The sequence below is a fragment of the Hyperolius riggenbachi genome, chromosome 1, assembly GCF_040937935.1.
Source record: "Hyperolius riggenbachi isolate aHypRig1 chromosome 1, aHypRig1.pri, whole genome shotgun sequence".
Taxonomy (NCBI): domain Eukaryota; kingdom Metazoa; phylum Chordata; class Amphibia; order Anura; family Hyperoliidae; genus Hyperolius; species Hyperolius riggenbachi.
In genome coordinates this window covers 352,770,683-352,793,730 of record NC_090646.1, presented here as the reverse complement: position 1 = coordinate 352,793,730, position 23,048 = coordinate 352,770,683, and the positions used below count along the sequence as shown (strand labels likewise).

The following is a 23,048-nucleotide window of genomic DNA, read 5'->3' as shown; positions in this document are numbered from 1 at the left end:
GTTGTTCAACTTGTTTCACAACAAAAGCTGTTTGACAATTGTGCTGCATAAAAGACCGCTGTTAAGCTTGTGTATGGGGCTTTAGACCAGGAGATAAAAACAGTGCTTCAAAATAATAGAAGAGCCATAAAAACCTTATAGGGATCATAACACTTTTCCACAGGAAGTCTTATCTTGTCAGATCAGATCTACAACAGCCCTATTGAGCCTGTTTTGTATCTACAATTAGGAAAAGCTCAAAGACTGGTTTCAATGAAAATGTAACACGACCACACTGAATTTAGCATGTTAATATAAGGGGGTTACACTGTGGGATGGTAAGGCCTCTTTTTGTGCCAGTTGATTAGCAGATCATAATCATTGTAAAAAGTTGTTAGTTTAAACTATGCTAAGACCATATGAACTGTTCATACAATGTGATCATTGTGAGTGATGTCTGAAGACTGTCTAATATAAAGGCTCTAATTTACTAAAGCATCTCCTGTCCAGAAAGACATCACAGATCTCAAGTGATGCTGCAAAACTGACTTACCTTGATTTAGAAGAAATAGTGGTACTTATCCGTTAGCCGGGCGCATCCTCTAGGTGGCGACAAAACTCCACCAGAGTTACATCTTTCCCTAGTATCCATGTCGGCCTGGAGGAGGAATAGTAATTAGCGCCACCTGCCGGATGCGCCCGGCTAACGGATAAGTACCGAAATAGTTTTTTTTTTATACAGAAGTTTACACTCCTTGCCATAGCAGATCATTGTGATTGCAGTTATATGCATGTAACTGAAGTTACAACGTTTTTTTAATAAAGAAGTTCAGGACAAATAAGATGTAGTAAAAAGGTCCTTACTGCAACGATGCACGCAGCTGCAATTACTCAACATAAATTCCCTAACCTTTCAGAAACCCTTGTCTGATGTCGCCCAGGAGAGGGCAGCAAATCCTTACTATACAACAGCAGACGATAGTTAACAAATTGAGATCAGTTTCACAGCCAGGATGACTTAAGATTCCTGGTGAATTCTGGACTAGGGATGCCTTAATAAATTGGGCCCAGTATCAGTGAGATTCTCTCAGGCACCACAGCTGTTGGAAAAAACTCTGTCTCATTATAGAAAGCAGCATGTTCACAGTTCAAAGAAAGGAAAAAAACTTCAAGCCAGGTTTTCTCATTCATTAGTGAATGAAAAACCACAAAAGGATCTCAGAAATGAAGACCACGACTTTGCATTTGTTTCAACTCCCATGCAGACAAGCACCAATACACCTGGAGAAGTTACTCGCTGGAGACGTGGGGTGGGATATGGAGAAAGGAACTTACTTCTGTGCTCTGGTAGGGGATGATTTAGCAAAACAAAGACAAAACACAACATAATTGTTGTTGTTGCTGTTCACAAATAGGACACCAAACAAAATGCAACACAGCTACTTTACAGGACTGAGGTGTACAAAACTGCAGACAATCTGGACGGTACACAAACCAAGGAATTGTCAGGAGAATGACAGTAAATATAACTGGGCACGTCATCATGTTAATATTATTAAGTGCTTATAAACTTGTAGGTTCAAGTCACACGTTTTCCAAACTTTCCTTAATATCTTAGACTCGTCCTTCATTGCTACAAAGAACCTTTATTTGGAGAAGTCAAATTCCTGGGGTTATACATCTCGGGGCATTTCTAAATAGATCTCCCTAGACTTTGACTTCCTGTATTTGCACATTAGAGTGATGCCAGTAGTAGGGGCTCATTCAAAAGAGAATACTTCATGCCATCGAGAAAGAAACTTGTGTTTGGGTGTTCCTCAGTAGAGGAAACAAACAAAAGGCCCCATTACCCCTTCATGACCTATCTGACCATGCATTTCAAGAGTTAAGTGGAATAACACAAGTCACATATACATTTTTCTACAATCGCTATGCAGTGAATGCAGAAAATGGCAGCACTTATGTTGCAAGAACCAGAGGGGTCTTTACTTCATAAGCTTATCCCATTTGGAAGATTTGGATTTGAACCTAAAACCATTTATCTGGTTCCAGTGACAGTATATTAACCCCTGTTCAGAACCATTTAACCCTCTACCTCTCTGTATAAACCCAGCACTGATTTGGTTATCCATTTCATCTGCATTGCTGCTGCATTTTCATGTTGCCATGGAATCCATTTCAAGCCTCAGCTGTAGGAATCTCTGGAAAATCAGAGGTGTATAAGCTCCCGTTCATTTTCTTCATGTTTATGTTCTGTGTATACTATTACATGGGATGGGGGTGGGGAACGTTAAAAAGCAACTACACACGGTAATTAGTGCAAATAATGTTGGCGTTGTTAATGGAAATCTCTAATTTTTAGCTGTTGAACAGTGTGAATGTATGTGTATGGCTAATACATTAAAACATTCAGTAAGACTTATCTGGTAGTAAAGGAAAACAGACAAAAAGTTACACCAGCAACGTATACTACACATTTAATATAGAACTGACAAAATGTATTCTTACATACAGCTCATGTTTATGATTTTAACGTACTGCAACTATACCTGCCACTGAGTGAAAATTATGTTAATGAACAGGATAATATTGGTCACTGTCCATCTGCTAAACAAAGTTTTCAGTGTTTTCTAGTTCTTTTGTTTACAGAATAGATCATTTATAAGTGACAACAGAAAAACTAGAACATAGAACACTGCGTATGTTTATCATCACTGAGGAACATATTTTGGGACTCTTTGAGATTCCCTCCAGGTTCACAGATCAGATGGCTCTTGAATCCTGAAGCCCCTTACAGACTGCAAAGTTTTGCCAGCTGAAACCATTGTTCAGCCAATAATCATACAGCGAGGGACAGTTCATGCATGGTTGACTTGGCCAAGTTTTTTCATATAGTGTTTGTGCAAAGGGGAGTGGGCACAGAGGTAGGAGCCTCCCTACAATGCCTGGTGACAAAGCAACAGGCTGAAAATATCCTGCATGTTGGGCACAGAAAAAAGGAAGCCTCTACAGACATCAAACTGATGGCCAATCAGTTTAGCTGTCAAACCCTTATTGTCTGTGAACACTGAAGTTAATGTGCCCAACTCTAAGTTTTAAACTGCATGCTCTTATCCAGATACCTAAAGACACTATAATAAGGAAAACAAAAGTTTGCTTTCTTAAAACAAAAAGAATTTGTGATAATCCAGGTTGGAGTGAGCTTGAGATGTCTCCCAGTGCACTGTGTCAGTAAGGCTGATATCATTATTTCCTATCCACACGCCATGTTTGCCTGAGGTGTCACTGACTGTTATTAGCTAGTGTTATGAAGTGTTATTGTTTTGCCTACATAAAACAGATGGAATTTGCAAGTAACACCCATAATTCTTTACCTTGACATTTGGTTTGAAGATCTAGCAAAGAGTGGTACAGCTTATTGGGGTCCCGTCCCAATCTGACATTTTGGCAGTTCTGGTTTATCCGCATATAAACAAATGCATGAAAATCAACCAAAGTCCTCTAAAATTCATGTTTAAAAATAGCCTGTGTTTTTCATTACAGAAGTGCACACAGTAAATGAGACCTCACAGTCCGTACTCCGAATATGAGGTAATAACAAGTAATCTGCAATGCAAGGTAAAACATCAGCTTTCTGGTTATCTCTGCTTTCTTTCCATTCTGACCCCCATTCTTTTGCTTTTAACTTATTGTTACCCTCATGTCCTTTCTCCCCTTGACTGACCTTTACATCTTTCTTTCCCTTCTACTCTCACTTACAGGTGAATCGCTTGCAGGAACTTGCGTTGATGTTTGCGCACTTTAGCATGATCAATTTTTCTGACAAGCTTTGTGTGTTTATAAATGAGCCACGTTTCCCTGAGCACATTGGCAGCTGCATTTTTCACCTGTGGAAAAACGAAAAATGAGAGGGAAAAGGAGAATAAAATAAATAATGTGCAAGAAGACAGAAGCAAGTAAAGTAATACAAACGTTGCAAAACAACAACAACAACAAAAAAGACAGGTCATTTTGCATGTGGGGGTCTTGAGTGATGCTGAGTAGAAAAAAAACATAATAAAGAGACAAGGAAGTGGTTATACCCACCAGTAATAAAGAGCAAAACTGCTGAATTCTGCTGCAAATTTCTTGAAAAACACAAAATGTTCTCATAATTTCACAAAATAGCTTAGGTTACATTTAGAGGCATTTTTGTATAAAATAAAAACAAAGCCCAGGTCATCACTCCCATGTCCCAGTCTGGCCTATTGATTCTCGTTTTGGTCATCACAGTTCCAGTAACTTAGCTGTGTATCCAATTTATCCTGTGCAAAAAAGTACCCTGGTTCTTGAGTGAAAGCGTAATATATGTTCAGGTTCCCCCCCCCCCCATATCATTAGCTATCTCTTAAGTGATTTGGGTGGACATACTACTGCCCTCAACTGCTACTGTTTCTGTGGCAACTTTCTTTAAAGATCCCATAGGTTCACTCATCTTCCCCTAAAAAGAGCACTTACATATGGGGCTCAGAACATGGGTACCTGAAATCAAAATGCACCTGTGTGCTGGCTGATTTTGGGGTACCCATGTTCTGGGTCCCGTATGTAAGTGCTCTTTTTATTTGGTGTAATAATAATCTTAGAATAAAGCAGTCTAGACTTAGTATTTCTGCTTGTTGTTTTTTATGCTATACCTCCTATACTGGCGTTACTCCTGCTACTGCTGAAATTCTGTTTGTCCCCACGTTTATTGCCTGATGAAGCGAGCAAGGCCTGCGAAACGCGTTGCACTTTTGGGGTACTATATAATAAATGTGATTACTATTATACAGACAGTCTTTCGTGCAAGGCCAGGCCGAGGCAGAGGCGAGAGAGGCTCCAGCCTCAGGGCGCAGTGTAGGAGGGGGCGCACGACTCACTCAGCTATCATTCCCCTATTACGTTTGATGCACAGAGAAATTAGAAAAGGGGATACATGGCAGTGACTGCAAGCCAGATAACTAGAGATTAAGGTGTTGGGGGGTTTGGGGCCTTGGGGTGCCTCTTAGTCTAATAGCAATTAGTGTGTGACAGCTAGGATGGGAGGGATGGAGGGGCACACTTTGGTGTCTCAGCCTTGGGTGCTGAAGGACATTGTCCCGGCTCTGGTTTCGTGTCTGCTTTATGGAGGTAAGTCTACCGCTTCCTCTAAGCAAATTTTAAAGGTTTTATCCACTTTTACCCTGCTGGCGCCTCTGTTCCCCATTTGCTGTACCGTGTCCACCCCTGGTGGAGGGGTGATCTACCCCTTTTCTGATCTACAGAGAGCGACTTCTTAATCCTGAGCGAGGACAGGTCTAATCTCCTCACCTGCCTATACAGTGGTTGCCTTTGTGGTAACCCCCGTTTGTGAGTATACTCTTCTCACTAATTATCTTTACTAATTTTATGCTGAACATACTACACTATATTGGGCTCTCGGTTTCTCTAACCTTATTTGACATTGACTGGAGGATGACATCATACCCTTGAGCTCAGAGAACCTACCTGATCACCTGGGGCACGATAAGCCTTTCATACAACCTTATAACATGGGTTGTATGCGGCTGGTAAGCCTTATTCCTTTTATTGGTGTTGGGATGCACATCAAATGTGGAGACTATGGTGGAAACTACCCACTTGCATTTGCTTTGACCTGTGCTTATTTGCTTACAGACTATAATTATAGGTGTTGATTAATTGATGTAATTCATTGACTTTATGCCAGAAAACAGCTTAAAGTGTACTAGAGATCAGAAAATACAAAGAACCAATACTTACCTAGGGCTTTCTCTAACCACATAAACACCTCTGATTCCATCGCCGTCCTCCCGCAGTCTGCCATTCAGCCGTGATCAGCCCCGGTAACTGGCTAAGTTGGGTCCAGTATGTGTCTTCTGTGCATGTGTGGACCTCCCACGCATGTGCAGAACACCCAGACTGGACCAGGCTGAGCCTGTTTATGAGGCTGGAGGAAGCCCCAGGTAAGTATCGGTTCTTTGTTTTTTCTGATCTCTGGTTTACTTTAAATACTGACCTCAAAAGATAACTGGAAAGCAGATGCTATACTTAGTTGGTGTCCTAATGTTTACTGTATATATTTTGTTTTTTATCTTTTTTTTAATCTTGTCTTTCACACTTTTTATGCTGTAATCCCACTTCTAAATAAACCTCTTAATGTTATTGATAGCATCTCTATCTTTAAAATGATACCTATCGCTATATTACTCCTCTTTCTTAAAAATCTTTCAATTGTCTTCCAGATGGTTAGTAAACTGTAATGAAGTTTATATGGGAAAAAAAATCAAGACCAGAATGGTACTATAGTTTAATCAGATAAAGAAATATTGATGGGCTAGCAATCCCCAATATGCCTAAATATTATTGTGCACATTTGGGTCGAGCCATAGATTGGAGAACAGGAGCCCGCAAGAACCTTTGTGTAGATATGGAACAACGTATAATAGATGCTGAATCAGAACTCTCATAGATCCTCCTTCACTTAAAAAATCTTATGAGAGACTGTTCTCGTTTATTTTTTATAGCCACACTAAAGAACTTATATGACCAACTTAAAGGGAACTAACCACCCTTTCACTCACTAGAATTTCCCCTGGCATAGAAGCTGCCATGCTCCCCCCTTCCCTTCTCACAGTCCTTACTTATACAAGTCAGAGATGCTATCTTGACCCATTGACACACAAAATCTCTTTGAAGAAACTGTCCTAATTACCCACCCCCTCTGTTGATGAAAAGGTATTGTTTACTTGTTGTTAATGACCTCAATAAAACAATTAGCTTCCTGAAATGTTTGCAGCTGGGAAAGGACAGGCAAGGCTGCTGAAGTAGGCTAATAAAACTACTTTGAATGTTAAATAAAAGGTAAAATGGAAGTTCATTTTAATAATGAGACCTATTGTTGGCATGCATTTTTCATGTGCTATTGAGATTCCCTGGGTGCTAAAAATGGTGCTTGGTTCACTTTAAAGGACTTACGAGGCCAATAATACAGAAAAAAAATTTAAAAAGTTAGTTACCTGCGTCAGCTTGTAAGGCACGGAGGACGCCGTCCGCACCCTCCGTGCCGTTCCGCCGGGTCCCCGCTGCTCAACACCCCCCAAACGGTCCCCGACTGCGCGGCCCGGTTCGGGCTCTCCAGACTGTACAAAGATGGCGGCTGGAGCTGCCCGCGGCTGCGCAGTCCGCATAGCCGCGAGTGCGGCTGCGCAGCTCTAAGGCCAACCCCCTGATCCACGCTACAAGAAACAGCCTGTTACGTGGATCAGGGGGTTGGCCTTAGAGCTGCGCAGCCGCACTTGTGGCTATGCGGACTGCGCAGCAGCGGGCAGCTCCAGCCGCCATCTTTGTACAGTCTGGAGAGCCCGACCCGGGCCGCGCGGTCGGGGACCGTTCGGGGGGCTGTTGAGCGGCGGGGACCCAGCGGAACGGCACGGAGGGTGCGGACGGCGTCCTCCGTGCCTTACAAGCTGACGCAGGTAACTAACTTTTTTTATTTTTTTTCTGTATTATTGGCCTCGTAAGTCCTTTAAGCGTAAAGGTAAACTGGGTACTTCACCTTCATTATTTCTGGCACACAATAATAACCTCACCTGAGGCAAAAAGGATGGTTGGTTCAAAAAGGTTGGTATAGAGAAGGACTTTAGAGTCTGGTACGCTATGTACAGTACATATACAGTATGTATACAGTATGTATACTAATTCAGGGGAGGCTGGGATGCAAGATTTGCCTAGTCGGGAATTTGGCTATCTACAAATTAGAAGCTATATAAACAAAATAAAAAAAAAACAGGGAACTAATGCCGATAACCTCACGGTTTTTGAAAGCTAGATTTTATACAAAGCTAATCTGCCAAAAAGGCTGCCAAGACTCTACAGATTATTACACCCAATAAAAAAGCTCCAAACAGTACCCATTTGAAATGGGAAACAGAATTACAGACTTCAATAAGTGAAGCAATGAGGAAAAATATAATTAACAACATATCCCAGCCAGGTCAACTTCTGCAAGGAGTTTGTATGTTCTCCCCATGTGTGTGTGGGTTTCCTCCGGGCACTACGGTTTCCTCCCACATCCCACAAACAGATAAGTTAATTGGCTTCCCCCGAAATTGGCCCTAGACTATGATACATGCACCACACGATTCATACATAGACATTAGAGATGGTCACCACTTTCCGCGAAATTCATTTTTCCGCGATTCCGGCCGGAATTTGGTGATTCCGTTCCGTCACATCGGAACGGAATTGTCATAGCACTATAGCAGAAATTCCGTGGAACGATGCGTAATTCCGGCGGAATGCGGAATTTTGTAAGCCAATTACAAGGAAGCCCCTAGAAGAAGTTTAAAGTGAAAACAACAGGATTTCTTCATGAAAATAGGAATTTCTGCACCAATCAGAGGCTTACAAAAACCACCCAAACGGATTTCTGCATGAAAATGGGAATTATTTCAGCACCAATTACAGTCTTAACAAAAAACAATGAATCCTATGTTAGCAACCAGCTCCCTAGCTATCTCACCTATCCCAACCATTTTGTATAGGTATGCAAAAACCACCGCCATGGGACCACCGCCAGGTCCCAAAGCTTACGCGACAACTCCTGCGGTGCCAAAAGGACCACCACGGGACCACCGCCAGGTCCCATGGCATAAGCGACACCTCCTACGGTGCCAAAATCACCGCCATTGGGACCACTGCCAGGTCCCAAAGCTTACGTGACACCTCCTGTGGCGCCAAAACCACCTCCATGGAACCACCGCCAGGTCCCATAGCTTACGCAACACCTCCTGCGGCACCAACACCACTGCCATGGAACCACCGCCAGGTCCCAAAGCTTATGCGACACCTCCTGCGGCGCCAAAAACCACCACCATGGAACTACCGCCAGGCCCCAAAGCTTACTCGCCACCTCCTGCGACGCCAAAATGGACGCCAAAATGACCGCCATGGGACCACCTCAAGGTCCCATGGCGTAAGCGACACCTCCTGCGGTGCCAAAACGACCGCCATGGGACCACCGCCAGGTCCCAAAGCTTACGCGACACATCCTGCTGCAACAAAATGACCGCCATGGGACCACCGCAAGGTCCCATGGCATAAGCGACACCACCTGCGGTGCCAAAACGACCACCATAGGACCACCGCTAGGTCCCATGGCATAAGCGACACCTCCTGCGGTGCCAAAACAACCGCCATGGGACCACCGCCAGGTCCCAAAGCTTACGCGACACCTCCTGTGGCGCCAAAACCACCTCCATGGAACCACCGCCAGGTCCCATAGCTTACGCAACACCTCCTGCGGCACCAACACCACCGCCATGGAACCACCGCCAGGTCCCAAAGCTTATGCAAAACCTCCTGCGGCGCCAAAACCACCACCATGGAACTACCACCAGGCCCCAAAGCTTACTCGACACCTCCTGCGACGCCAAAATGACCGCCATGGGACCACCTCAAGGTCCCATGGCGTAAGTGACACCTCCTGCGGTGCCAAAACGACCGCCATGGGACCACCGCCAGGTCCCAAAGCTTACGCGACACATCCTGCTGCAACAAAATGACCGCCATGGGACCACCGCAAGGTCCCATGGCATAAGCGACACCACCTGCGGTGCCAAAACGACCGCCATAGGACCACCGCTAGGTCCCATGGCATAAGCGACACCTCCTGCGGTGCCAAAACAACCGCCATGGGACCACCGCCAGGTCCCAAAGCTTACGCGACACCTCCTGTGGGGCCAAAACGACCGGCATGGGACCACCGCTAGGTCCCATGGCTTAAGCGACACCTCCTGCGGTGCCAAAACGATCGCCATGGGACCACCGCAAGGTCCCATGGCATAAGCGACACCTCCTGCGGTGCCAAAACGATCGCCATGGGACCACCACCAGGTTCCAAAGCTTACGCGACACCTCCTGTGGCGCCAACATGACCGCCATGGGACCACCGCTAGGTCCCATGGCGCAAGCGACACCTCCTGTGGTGCCAAAACGACCGCCATTGGGACCACTGCCAGGTCCCATAGCTTAAGCGACACCTCCTGCTGCAAAAAAAAAAAAAATGACAGCCACTAGGTCCCATGGGCTACCATTTAGCATAAACGAGGTTTCATTTGCGATTATTTAAATTTTTCCGCCGGAATTCAGAATTCCGTGGAATTTAGCGCTGGTGGAATTCTGCAATTCCAGCGGAACGGAATTTGCTCATTTCGATCATCCCTAATAGACATATGACTATGGTAAGGACTAGGGACTAGATTGTGAGGGACAGTCAGTGACAATATACTCTGTACAGCGCTGTGTAATATGTTGGCAATGTATAAATACTAAAAATAAATGAATAAATATGGTCTATTAGCCATTCAAACTGGCCATGCAATGGTATGCTGTCCCCGCCTATAGCTACTTACGGGAGTAGGAATCCTCATCAACTTGCTGACTAAGTCTTGGGGTAAGGAAGCTTCGTTCACATTTGGATGGTCTTGTTCACCATTATGAAAGTATTGGACTAACATTAAGTCATAATTTTGAAATATAATAATTAAGATTGATTTTACACTAAATAAGACCACCAACCTCTGTAATACCATTACAAACTATATATATATATATATATATATATATATATATATATATATATATATATATATATATATATATATATATATATACATACATACACACTAGCTCTAAGGCCCGTTAGAATAATGAGTACTAGCATGACAGCTTCCCACGTATCCTCAGCCTGCTCGCTCACTGTTTTTTTGCACCCCTTTTTCCTGTGTGCAGAGACTTGTGTCTGCTTGGACAGAGCGTTGTTGTGGGGTCTGGTTGGGCTTATAATATTGTTGTTATTGTATATATAGGACTGACACGTTCAGCACTGTACAGCATATTTAGTTATGTATGTCACTAAAGCTCTCAATCCAATCTCTATCATAGTAATTTGTCCCTGTCAAAGACTAATGTTAGTTGTAGGGGAAAGCAGTTAACTTGTCAGTATTTTTTTTTTGGGGGGGGGGGGGGGGATTAAATTGTAGTACCTTGAGAAAACCCATACAAACACAAACAGAACAGCCACTACACCACCACCATAGGGCATAGCAAGGTGCAACTAACTCGCTATAAAAATTAGGAAAGCAATAATACATCTACATAGTAAGCTGAGGTCTATATTTTTCTGTTTGATGAAAATACTCTCCCACAGTACTATGAGTTTATTATTCACATACTTTATGTATGCACTTATGTTACACTTTACTATGCATAAACTATTCATGTATTTTACCCACCCATGTATTGTACTTTATATAACACCATGAAAGAAGATGGATCTATCTTCGATATTAATAATAGACATTCAGTCTTGGCATCACTCTAAAATTCTGCAATGCTCTTCAGGATCCCTTAAACTGTATTAGAGAATTCAAAGTAGACCATTACAACTCGTGATTATGCCAGAGCTACTGGGATTTTTAAAAACACAGATGGAATCCTTGATCATCTTTATATTGTTTTCAGGCCTAGCTAGAAAGCTACGCGTAAGCTCACATAGATTGTGAACTATACACATTTGCTTTTTTTTATTTCAATAAATGTCCCTAACCCTCCAACTGCCAGCCATACCACCCACCACGTGCAATCCCATCCCAGCCCTCTGGAATGTTAGGTACCCGCTTTGAAAGTTGTGTGTCCATCATAAAGTTGTGTACGTGTTTCTCCGCTTTGGTGAGTTCCAACTTTCTTGCAACAACGGCAACAACCAGAGCTGTACAACCTGCACCCTAAGGAATGAAAAGACATGTTCACTGGAGAGTATAGACCAAGAAAAAGGTGCACAAATTAACCAAAAATCAGGCAAGAAATATAGAGCAGGATTACTATCCTTATTGATGAGTAACAGTACAGAAGACAGACAAACCAAGACAATGGAGATTGGATCAGGAGAATAATTAGGAACAAACAACTACTTGTAGTCTTACCATAATACCAGTGAGTAGACAGACTCCCTTTCCACAGTATGTGTTAGGCACCATGTCTCCATAACCAATTGACAGGAATGTGATAGAAATGAGCCACATGGCACCCAGGAAGTTACTGGTCACCTCCTGTTTGTCATGATACCTGTTGGGAAGAACAAACAGAAGAGAATATGTGTAAGTAAGACTAGCAAAAGAGAGCTGAAAATTCTAAATCACCCGCCATGCAGCATTTTTAAATGAATGCAATATAGGTTGGGAACAAGTTAGTCTTCCCAGCCTTCTTTAACATTAAAAATAAAAGTGTCCAAAGTCTGATATCTAAGGAGTTTAAAGACCCAATCCTGGAGTGTTGCTTCTTCAAGGGATTTTTTTTTTATCTAGGACCCAAGTGAACTTATATTTTACATATTCAGATTTTTGTTGGCCAGAAAGAGTCTATGGTTCCAATAATAAAAAGAAATTAATTTTATTTAACAATGGATGAAGAAATACTCACGTTTTTATTAGAAACCAAATAAACGTCACTCTTAAAGGGGAACTGAAGAGAGAGGTATATGGAGGCTGTCATGTTTATTTCCTTTTAATCAATACCAGTTGCCTGGCAGCCCTGCTGGTCTATTTCTCTGCAGTAGTATCTGATTAAAACCAGAAACAAGCATGGAGCTAGTCTTGTCAGATCAGACTTATAAGTCTGAACCACTGAAACACCTGATTTGCTGCATGCTTGTTCAGGGGCTATGGCTAATAGTATTAGAGGCAGAGGATCAGCAGGGCTGCCAGGCAACTGGTATTGTCTAAAAGGAAATAAACATGACAGCCTCCATATACCTCTCTCTTCAGTTCCCCTTTAAGGGAACCTTTGCACCTTATGATTCTAAACACTTTTTTTTCACAGATAAAACACTCAGTTGCCAGAAAAACAGTGACTGTGCGCCTATATGTGAATCCTATTTGGCACAAAGAAACTCCAGTGGGTGCTAAATTGATGTGTGTTTCACTACTGCACTGCTGCCTTCTCTTACCTGGTTTCCTGTGCTTCTTCATTTCAGCTATCCTCAAATTTCCCTTATCACCATTGTAAATTTGAAAAATAATGTCTTCCATGTCCGTGCATCCCTTGCAAACAGGAAGTCAGCTCTTGTCAGTTGGGCAAGATCGAAGAATGCAATTAGAGAGTCTTCCATGTCCGTGCTTCCCTTGCAAACAGGAAGTCAGCTCTTGTCAGTTGGGCAAGATCGAAGGATGCAATTAGAGAGTCTTCCATGTCCGTGCATCCCTTGCAAACAGGAAGTCAGCTCTTGTCAGTTGCGCAAAATCGAAGGTTGCAATTAGAGAGCTGTTCAATAGCAAACTTTCCATCAAACTGTGCTGGGTACTTTAAGAGAACCCAGCATATGTCTTCAGCTTTTTTATTAAGACCTTATTTATGCTGGTAACACAATACATTAATTTCCTATTAGTGCCAGTGTCTTCACTTGCTTTCTGCCTGAACCTCTGTGGGACTTCACTTGTTGAAGAGAGCAGCAAAAGACTTTCAAATCTTTCAGTCCGCATGAAAGTTCTCTGAGTTTATATCATCTTCAGTTTACTTTACTGGTGCCTGTAACTGCTGCTCCAGCTGCTCCAACTCAAGTTACAACATCAGTGTTTATGGCTAATGGAGATGCTTCCCTGGCCATTTAGCTTCATGAGGCTATATCATTAGCATGTGCAAGAATTTAAAATGGCAGTTTTTGAACTGAGGTTTTCCTGTGTAAAAAAACATTTAAAGAAAAGCTCTCATCAATAGTTACAAAATTCCCACTGTATCCCTGGGAAACCCTTTGTGGCGTTCACTATTACTGGTGTGATGATATTGGGTGGAAGCTAGTTCAGGATCATGTATCCAAAGGCTCCTCATGAGGAAACTTCAGCACTGGATATTCTTTGACTTTGCATCCATATTCCTATAAAAAAATGTTCTTTACATGAATGTCCCATATCTCTTTAGAAATAGTGTATTAACAAGATTCTCAAGCAATTTCTTCATCTCTGTGTGATGAAAAATGAGTGGACGTGCTTACGTGGGCTGGGAAAATTGAGTGGACCAGCTCCTGTGGGCTGGGAAAATTGAGTGGACCTGCTTCCATTGGCTGGGAAAATTGAGTGGACCTGCTCCCATGGGCTTCGAAAATTCAGTGGACCTGCTTCCATGGGCTGGGAAAATTGAGTGGACCTGCTCCTGTGGGCTGGAAAAATTGAGTGGACCTGCTTCCATGGGCTGGGAAAATCGAGTGGACCTGCTCCTGTGGGCTGGGAAAATTGAGTGGACCTGCTTCCGTGGGCTGGGAAAATTTAGTGGACCTGCTGCTGCGGGCTGGGAAAATTGTGTGGACTTGCTCACGTGGGCTGGGAAAATTGAGTGGACATGCTTCCGTAGGCTGTGAAAATTGAGTGGACCTGCTCCCATGGGCTTAGAAAATTGAGTGGACCTGCTTCCATGGGCTGGGAAAATTGAGTGGACCTGCTCCTGTGGGCTGGGAAAATTGAGTGGACCTGCTTCCATGGGCTGGGAAAATTTAGTGAACCTGTTTCCATGGGTTGAATTCACTAAATGGTGCAACAATTCTGTTTGTAAGTCAGACTATGGCTTTCCTTCTACATTTTCATCTTCAAGCAGTAAAATGTTGTTTGCTCTTTGGGACACTAGTTTAACAAGAGCCAGATTTCAACAAGCTTGAAAGGAAACAAAGAAGGTCCCGCAGATGATGTCCTCTAGTTATAAATGTTGATTGCCAATAATTTAACTTCAGCATCATAATACAGAACTATCATCTCATTTTCAACTGCAGCGCTACAATGATGATCTAAAATTTAGTCGACAGTTTGCAAAGACCGGAAATACAACATTTGTAGATGATTGATCTCATAAAAATGTATCAATATAAAATAATAATATCATTAACCGGATCAAGTGCAGTAGGATTAAGAAAAAAAAATTGTAATTTCTCTGCACATTATAATACAATTAAAATAAACATACATAAACTTTGCTTATATTAACTGCTTATCTTTTTAAGAAATCACTTCCACCGATTTCTCAATATTGGGATGCTAGAGGACTCTTGTAGAGGTTACTGCTTTTAGGTAAGGTAGCTCTGATCAGGATAACAGTGGTTCATCATGGTACTGAAAAGATGTTTTCTCTTTTTCTGGCTACTGAGTGGACTTGAAAACATATACCCAATGCAACCATCTTACGTTCAACTAATTATGAGACGAGTTTGTTTTTCACAGTTAGACGTATGGTAGTAAAGTCCTATTTTGATCATACAATCATCATATGACTGTGTCATCCACACAAGAAATTTGATAGTAATAGCCAAAATTATGAGTGGACCCTATACAGAAGGAGATCATGAGTATCTTAAAAAAAATCTGTCAACTATATTTTTTATTTACACAAGCAGTAAATGTAATATTAAAGTGGACCCAAAATAAAAATACAAGATTGCAGAAATAAAATCTATTTTCTAACTTATAATAATAAATAGCAGCCTCTTTTTCAGCTGCATAATGACAAATATAAAATATTTTACATTTATTGGAGGAACCCCTCTCTTCCTTTCATATTGCCGGGACAGAATCCGGCAGACTGGTGGAGGAGATAAAAAACAAAACACAGGCTGCTACTGATGATGTCACAGGGGAGCGTGTGTGAGATTTCACGTAGATGATGCCCCCGTGAGTCAGGGTAGCTGATGACAAACACACCCATGATCTAAAATCTCCTACTAAGCTCAGAAGTAATGGCTGCCACCTGTATAACCCTAGTTATGAAAAGAGAAGGGTGAAAAGCATGCACTGAAATGCTCATAGGCTTGAAGGAGTGTTTATTTATCTTTGTATGTGTCAGAGTGGTGAAACTAAATATGTTGAATAAAAAAAATGTTTGGTTTGGGTCCGCTTTAAGCAAATAGCTATGCTGAGTATGCCAGTATAGTAATAACTTGGTGCTGAGTATTGAGTAATTATGTGCTGTTCACAGACACTGAGTATTGTTGGATGGCCATAGTCCAGTTAGGCTTTTTTACATTTGTCATGTAAATGATTAGACTCTATGTACAAGTCTTAAAATGCAAAAAATGTTTTTTCTCCTTCTCTGATTACAGAACTACAGCAGCATGGATTTAAGACCTTGAAACTAATTTTGCAGAGGGTCTCAGCTTGGTTTTCTTATTGACAGATTTGCTTTAAGATGAAAGATTTGGTCATATGATCATGGTTTTATCATTAGAACACTTTGGTCCTAGTAGGGTCAGACTATCTTTTTAAAGACGCTAGTTCCTGAAAAAGTCAACACCCTTTTCTGGCACACAGTTGGTGCATGACTTGAAAAAAAAAAGTGCAGTTAAGGACTGAGCCTTTAAACATGACCATGCTGACTGCATGCTTTCAAAATGAGCTTTCTAACTAACTTCTCAGAGCCATGAGCAAAGTAAGCACTCATAGTCCTCACATGCATGCCGCAAGCATGCAGCATGTAAGGGACATGCTTAAGCACATGGATGGTAGGCTTTTCTGCATGCTGCAACCATCCGGGAACTTCATTGCTTGCAAAAGTTCCCCCATCTCCTTAGAATGGATCCAGGTGACGCAAAGTCATCTACCATTTCCAGTTTAGGAGTTATTCAGAATCAGAAACGATCCCCTTTATGATTACCAACATTGGCCATTTTCATACCAGCTGCAGACTGGTAAGGTCTGCTCATCAAGGCAAACAGGAAAGGCAAATTTAATAAGGCCAATATTATAATACCAAATTTTAGTTTCCACACTTAATAATATTATGATGAGCCTCTCTAGTATAGTTATTCAATAAAGCCGTTACAGAGGAACCTTTAAACATCATTCACATAAACCTATGGGGGAGGGGGAGATTATATTCGTACAGAGAAATATTATGTATTTTTGACTTAGCTATTGCTAGTGATAAGCGTCATCTCCTGCTGAAATCTATTGAAAATCGATGTGCTGTGTATGATAGGAATTGAATGCTCTCTGATCAGATTCCGGTTAGAGAGGGGTTGCTTATTTTGCCACATCAGGTGGCAATCTATGTGTGTATGACCACATTAACAGTCACACTGTCTATCTTAACTTACATTCTGTGCTTCCAAACTGAGCATTTTCTGCAAATAGTCAGTGAGAGGAATAGAGAAAATGTCCTTGTTGCCCCATTTAAAAAATGTCTTTTGCCTGGCTGTCATGGTCTTTTGACTTTAGTTGTTATGGCCCATACTCACGGGCTACATTTGTCACCGCAACATGCGGCGCGCGCGTGTTGCGGCGACAGGTCGCCCGCGAGTATGAGGCGTTGCACCCCGAACCGTCGCTCGTCGCTGATGTCGCCGGGCGATTGACGCGGCCAATCACCTGGCGACAGTTGCCGCCGAAACTCCGCCGCAACTGTCGCTAGTCTGCGTGAGTATGCGGACTAGCGACAGCAACATAATTGAAAATAGACGGCGCTTCCGGCGAGGGGGGGGGGGGGAAACCTCGGCGACAGCTTCCGTTGCACAGCTGATCCCTCTTCCGCGTGTGTACGCGGAGGGAGCTGGCGACGAGCTGTCGCCGGCCTGTCGCGCACACGCTCACGTGTGCTGGCGACAGGCCACTGATGTAGCCCGTGAGTATGGGCCATAAAGGAGTCACACTTGTGACAAGCATGCAGCCAGTGAAGTTAAAGGACCACTATCTTGAAAAATTGTAAATTTTAAAATACATGTGTATGCATAAGTATAAAATGTAAATTTGTTCCAGAGAAAAATGCACTATAAAGACCTTATTCTTAGCTCACCACTACTTATAGTAGGTGTTCAAATCTGACAAGTTTTAGACTATTCCATCTTTTCATGGGTGTTCTCTAAGTTTTCTCTATTTTCATAGCACTTACTGAATGGAAGTTCCTCAGTCCAACTGCCAAAATAGCGTGCAATTGAGTAGGGAGGTTGGCCAGCACCCTTTACAGAACCTTTCCATAGAGTGTTTTTGTAAAAAGTAAAGCAAAGACTGACAATCCCCCATGAGGAGATGGATATAGCACAAAACCTGTCAGACTTTTACTGCCTAATGTAAGTGACAGCAACATAGAAGAAAAAGGAATTTATGCTGCATATCACTCTGGGAAAAATATACTTATAAATATTTGTTTAAATGTTTACAATGTTTCACAATAGTGGTCCTTTAAGCTGCACCGACAGACATAATTTTTGGCAGAGGTGGCTGGTGATGGCCGCCTCAGCCAAGAACCTACAATGTATAGAGTGGCCCCTGAACATTCCAGATGTGCCAAGGGTATTCTTCTTCTCTCTCTCCTTGCCCACTCTTTTGTTTGCTGCTCCCCCCCCCCCCCCAAAGAAAAAGAATGCGTCGCTAACCTACAGACCTCATCCTAAACTGGCGCCCAAAGGACCAGGTCCATATCCCTGCTGGGTGACATTCATCTTGTGTGTGTATGCAGTGTTAGAGCATGAGCACACCTGATCTGTATATCCTCTTAAGGCTAAAGATGTAAAAGGTTTTAGAGGCAGTGCAAACGGTGTGAAAGACCGGCTAGTATCATACTTAAGGTGGCCACACACGATACAATAAAATGATCCGATTTTACGGCAATTCGATAAAAATGATCGGATCTCCCGAAAAAAATCAAAAGCTTTTTTTTCATTCGACTGAAAATCTGACCGAATTTCCCATTTTTTTCGATTTTTATCTATCCGGAATGCCAGATATTTTTGTTCAATTTCTCTAAAGATTGTATGGTGTGTGTTAAATTGTCAATTTATTAATATGCACACCGAAGCAATTTTCTCAGAGTTTCCAATCATTTTTATCATAATTGGGTAAAAAATTGAACATAGGTGAGTGGTACATTGGTCATATTTTTGGAATGTTACAATCAGTCAGAAAAATGTATTGCAATTCTTAAATTGAACAGATATTTAAAAAATTGTATGGTGTGTGGCCACCTTTAGAACGGAGTCAGAAAACACTTTCAATTTAGGTTTTCTTTAGGCTGATTTTACAATATAAAGCCAGGTTTCACATTGTAGGGAAATCACACTAAAGGGACAGAAATATGGGCAGCAGTGTGTTTTGAAAATGCACTGCCTCACAAGGCAAGAGTGTTAAAATGTCAGATATTGCTTTCTATGCAATGTCTGAGGTGATGGGAATGAGCCCTTGAAAGTGAACTAAAACCTGGCCATGTAAGTGCGCAGGCAGAAAATGTAGAAGTCACTGGTGGTCACTGAAAATTGATATAAAGTGATTTTCAATATATATGTGTCCATCCACAACTGTTTATGCACAGCCCCTCTGTTTCAAGACTATAAGGCTTCTGACATAGTTCTTGTGAGACGTACATGCAATAAGGACGTGCAAAGATTTGGGTGCCAGGAGAAGCCGCCAGTAGGATATTGGCAAAATTACCAATATCCTACTATTAGGTGCTGGCTGATACCGAAAGTAGAATATCAGTAATCAAACCAATATTCAAATTCACTCCTCCTAAACTTCTTCACACATTACTCTTCCCTCACCTACTCCTAATACTAACCTACCCCTATCCTTCGCTTTACACTATCCCTACGGCTAACACTTTAGTATCTATGTGGGGTTCAGCTACACAACAGCTGAACCCCATGCCCCGATCACTTATCCCCGCTGCTCACTATCTGTCACTCTGCTGCTAATGTCCTCCCTTTCCGCAACTATCTGTCCTTCCGTTGCTATTTCAGATGCTTCGGCTGTCCTGTCGCCTGCAGCACCCAAAATGTCCACTGGGTACCGCTATAGCTATAATTAATATTACTGTCTAGGTCAATGCCCAAATTTCCAAACGTAGAAGAGATCTTTTGTTCAGCTCACATCTACATGTGCCTATTAACGCCCCACACAGATGATTAGCTGAACAGACTTTATGGTTCCATGTAATTCTCATTGTTCACCCAATCCATCTTAACTTCCCCACTATTATGGCTCTAGATAGGAAACAAAGCCAATCCACCAAAAACTGTACTCTCCCACGACCTGTCCACATTAATGCCAGTTCAACTGAGGAATTTGGTTTTCCAGCAGAATATTTCTAATGCCATATTTGCACACTAAGGGTCTATTTCCACTACTGACTCCAATGAATGCCTATGGAAAATTTGCATCAGTAAAATCGCGTTTAGTGGAAACAGGCCCATAGGCATTCATTGGAGTCAGTTTTTCTGCATCCAAAATTCGCTTGTATTGGAAACAGGTCCTAAGTGCAGACAGGACATGCATGCTAGACACTGATTGAGTCTTCAAGCTCCCCATACAGTATAAATGCTTGCGTGCGTTCCGTACAGTATAAATGCTTGCATGCCTTCCGTTCAGTTTAAAGAATGTATTTTACTGGTCTTGGTTTTGGCAAAAGAAACCTGTTAAGATAGTAAAACTTCCTGTTTAGTGCATCAATGACCTTGAAAAATCATATACAGTAGGCAACGTTCCCAACGTTAAAGGTGTACCCACAGATGCAGCAGTGCAGAGTAATGCACGCCACCCAGCACTGCTCCTGGCACACTGATATGTTTGGCATGGTCCCATTCAATATGCATGCATGAAGCCACCCATCCAACAACTGGAATTTATTTCCATGAGTTCGCTGCTCTCAGTGTAAATAAGAGCAGCACTTTAAAGGATGACCTGGCAATGCCTGTGGGCAGGTGTTGCAGGGCAGATGTGGACATGCCCATATTGGTTGCATGCTTGTTTTGGGTTAGTGAATCACTAATAGATTAGATGACAGATTTGATCTAAACATTGAATCTAACTTACTTTTAAAAAAACAACAACTTTGAATCTAACTAAAACCTATTTAAAAGGAGGCCACATTGACCAATGGTTCGGTTAACTGAGCAGTAATTAGGAAACTATTCCATGGGAGACTGAGTAGGGAAGAAAATGGGGGAGGTGGGTCTCAGGTAGAAACCACAGAAAAGAAGTACCATAGCCTTCTACTGCAGCAAGACATACAGAGCTTGTGGCTGCAGCAAGGAGAGGGAAATTAGATCTTTAGTGTGGCACTCTGGCAAGAAGGCACTGTATATACTTGAGTATAAGTCTAGAAATTTAGGTCTGATTCCCTTTATAAAAGTATAGGGGTGGACTTATACACGAGTCACAGGCAACACTGTGGGCATTGAGTTATGTGTGTACTACTAGTGAAATTCTCATTTGCAGCAATTTAGCCTGTGGTAAGTTATACTTTGAGGAAATTAAATGCCAAGAAAGTCCTGGCCACAACAATTAACAAAGAAAGGGGGAAATACTGGGCTGCATAAAAGGTAGTGAATAATTGCAGTTGAATACTAGAGTCGACTTATACACAAGTTCGACTTGTATTCGAGTGTATACGGCAGATTTTGATTGTATACCATTTCTAAAATCTGTACGTCTAGCCTAAACAGAAAACCAGGAATAAAGTAGATGGCCCAAAATGTAACAATAATGGCAGCTTCTACTATGTTTTGTTATTAATAATATAGCCAAAAGACAAACTTTCAGTTTAACACCCAGGCAAGTAGTATTTTTAAAAGAAAGTTGGCAATGACATGTCCCCATTCCTCTCACTTCAGTGTTCTTTTAATCCTAAAGCATAAATGGCTTCATCATATAACACAATGAAAAGAGCTGTAAGCTGTAAGAAGGCATTCATCACATGACTGCAGTAAACTGGTGTAAGTTTCATTATACACATCCTACTTCTGTATTAACAACCTCTAGCTGTTGACTATCCTTCACTGATCACATTCTAGCCACTAAAACCTGGTCTGTTTAGTATCTTTCTGTGGCAATGAGACAAGAACGCTTCCAGCCAAATTACAAAAGGTCAGGTTCCATTGCTGTTTACTGGGCTCCTATTTAATACTTTATATTCTTTTGTAAGACCAGAAATAATTTGACTTTACAACTTTTTTTTAAATCATTGCCTTGATTCACAGACACCAATGGTCAATAAGCCAGATAACTTATAAGTGCTCCAGAAAAGAATTCATTCTAGGACTCCTGTGCCATATCCAATTTTACCATACCAACGTTGCATATATAAGAAATCCTTAAAGCAAATCTGTCACTAGGCTAGGGTGGTTATTCTAATAACAAGGCTGAAAACAGTCAGAGTGTCTGTGACGGAATGCTAGATTTACAGCACCTACTGTAAGTAGTACAGTATGTCTCAGCTCACTCAGCGGGAGATGATCCAGTGATGATAGTGGATCAGCTATGCTAAGTCAGCAGATGCATGGTGCTGAGATGCTATAATGCCCTTCAGCCTGTGCATCAATTACAGTGGCAGAGTTGGTTACCATAGCCACTCCTTTCACTGTTTTCAGTCCGGTCACTAGTTCAAGTACCTTAGCCTAAAGACAGAGATACTTTAATATTCAATTCTTTTTCTGAATTCTCAGAGATACCATATGGCCACTCTTTGCTAAATAATTAACATGCTTAGATGAACATTGAGCAAACAGGTAGGTCATGCTGGGAATGAAAGGATCCCCAAATTGTATAGTTTTTGTATGTCTTTAATGGATTCAATGAAGATTGTATCTAAGTGCTGTCATGGAGATCAAGCAGTGAAAGTGGAAGGAAAGGGAAGGCAACAGGAAAGAAAGGGGAAGCATTTTAGAGGTTGCTGCAGTTGTTTCATATTAACTCCAAGTTCTTACCTATTTCCCCAACCCATTGTAGTGCATTAGACTCTACTGTCAGACACTAACTTCCCATTTCAAAACAGCCACATTTCCAAACTGCTGCATGTTAGATAAGAAATGCTAAAGCACATATGAATGAGAAAGTAGAAGCATTTGCACTTGCTTCCTTCTGTGTAAACTGTTGTAGGAAAACATAAACACCATCATATCTTATGTTCAAACTAATACAGTTCCTCAACTATGTTTCACACCTTTGAACTGACTTATCAGTGCATGAGCTTGCTCTCTTCTGGATCATATCAGATCATAATGGTGACTAGTGAGAGTTTAGGGAAACTGT

At 41.9% G+C, this 23,048-nt stretch overlaps 1 protein-coding gene across 6 annotated transcripts in view; it reads right to left on the bottom strand.

Annotated features, from left to right (window-relative positions):
• LOC137513307 (small conductance calcium-activated potassium channel protein 2-like) overlaps positions 1-23,048 on the bottom strand; it is a 204,040-nt gene that overhangs the window by 32,533 nt on the left and 148,459 nt on the right. For 4 of the 6 annotated variants that reach the window (XM_068234121.1, XM_068234124.1, XM_068234123.1 and 1 more), the window contains exons 5-7: positions 11,982-12,123; positions 11,673-11,783; positions 3,739-3,866 (exon numbers count right to left, since the gene is read on the bottom strand). In XM_068234121.1, the coding sequence (XP_068090222.1) occupies positions 3,739-3,866; positions 11,673-11,783; positions 11,982-12,123 (381 nt within the window). Of the gene's footprint in view, positions 1-3,738; positions 3,867-11,672; positions 11,784-11,981; positions 12,124-13,003; positions 13,521-22,210; positions 22,268-23,048 lie in introns of those variants that run through there. The other 2 variants (XM_068234126.1, XM_068234125.1) reach the window with 2 other exon arrangements.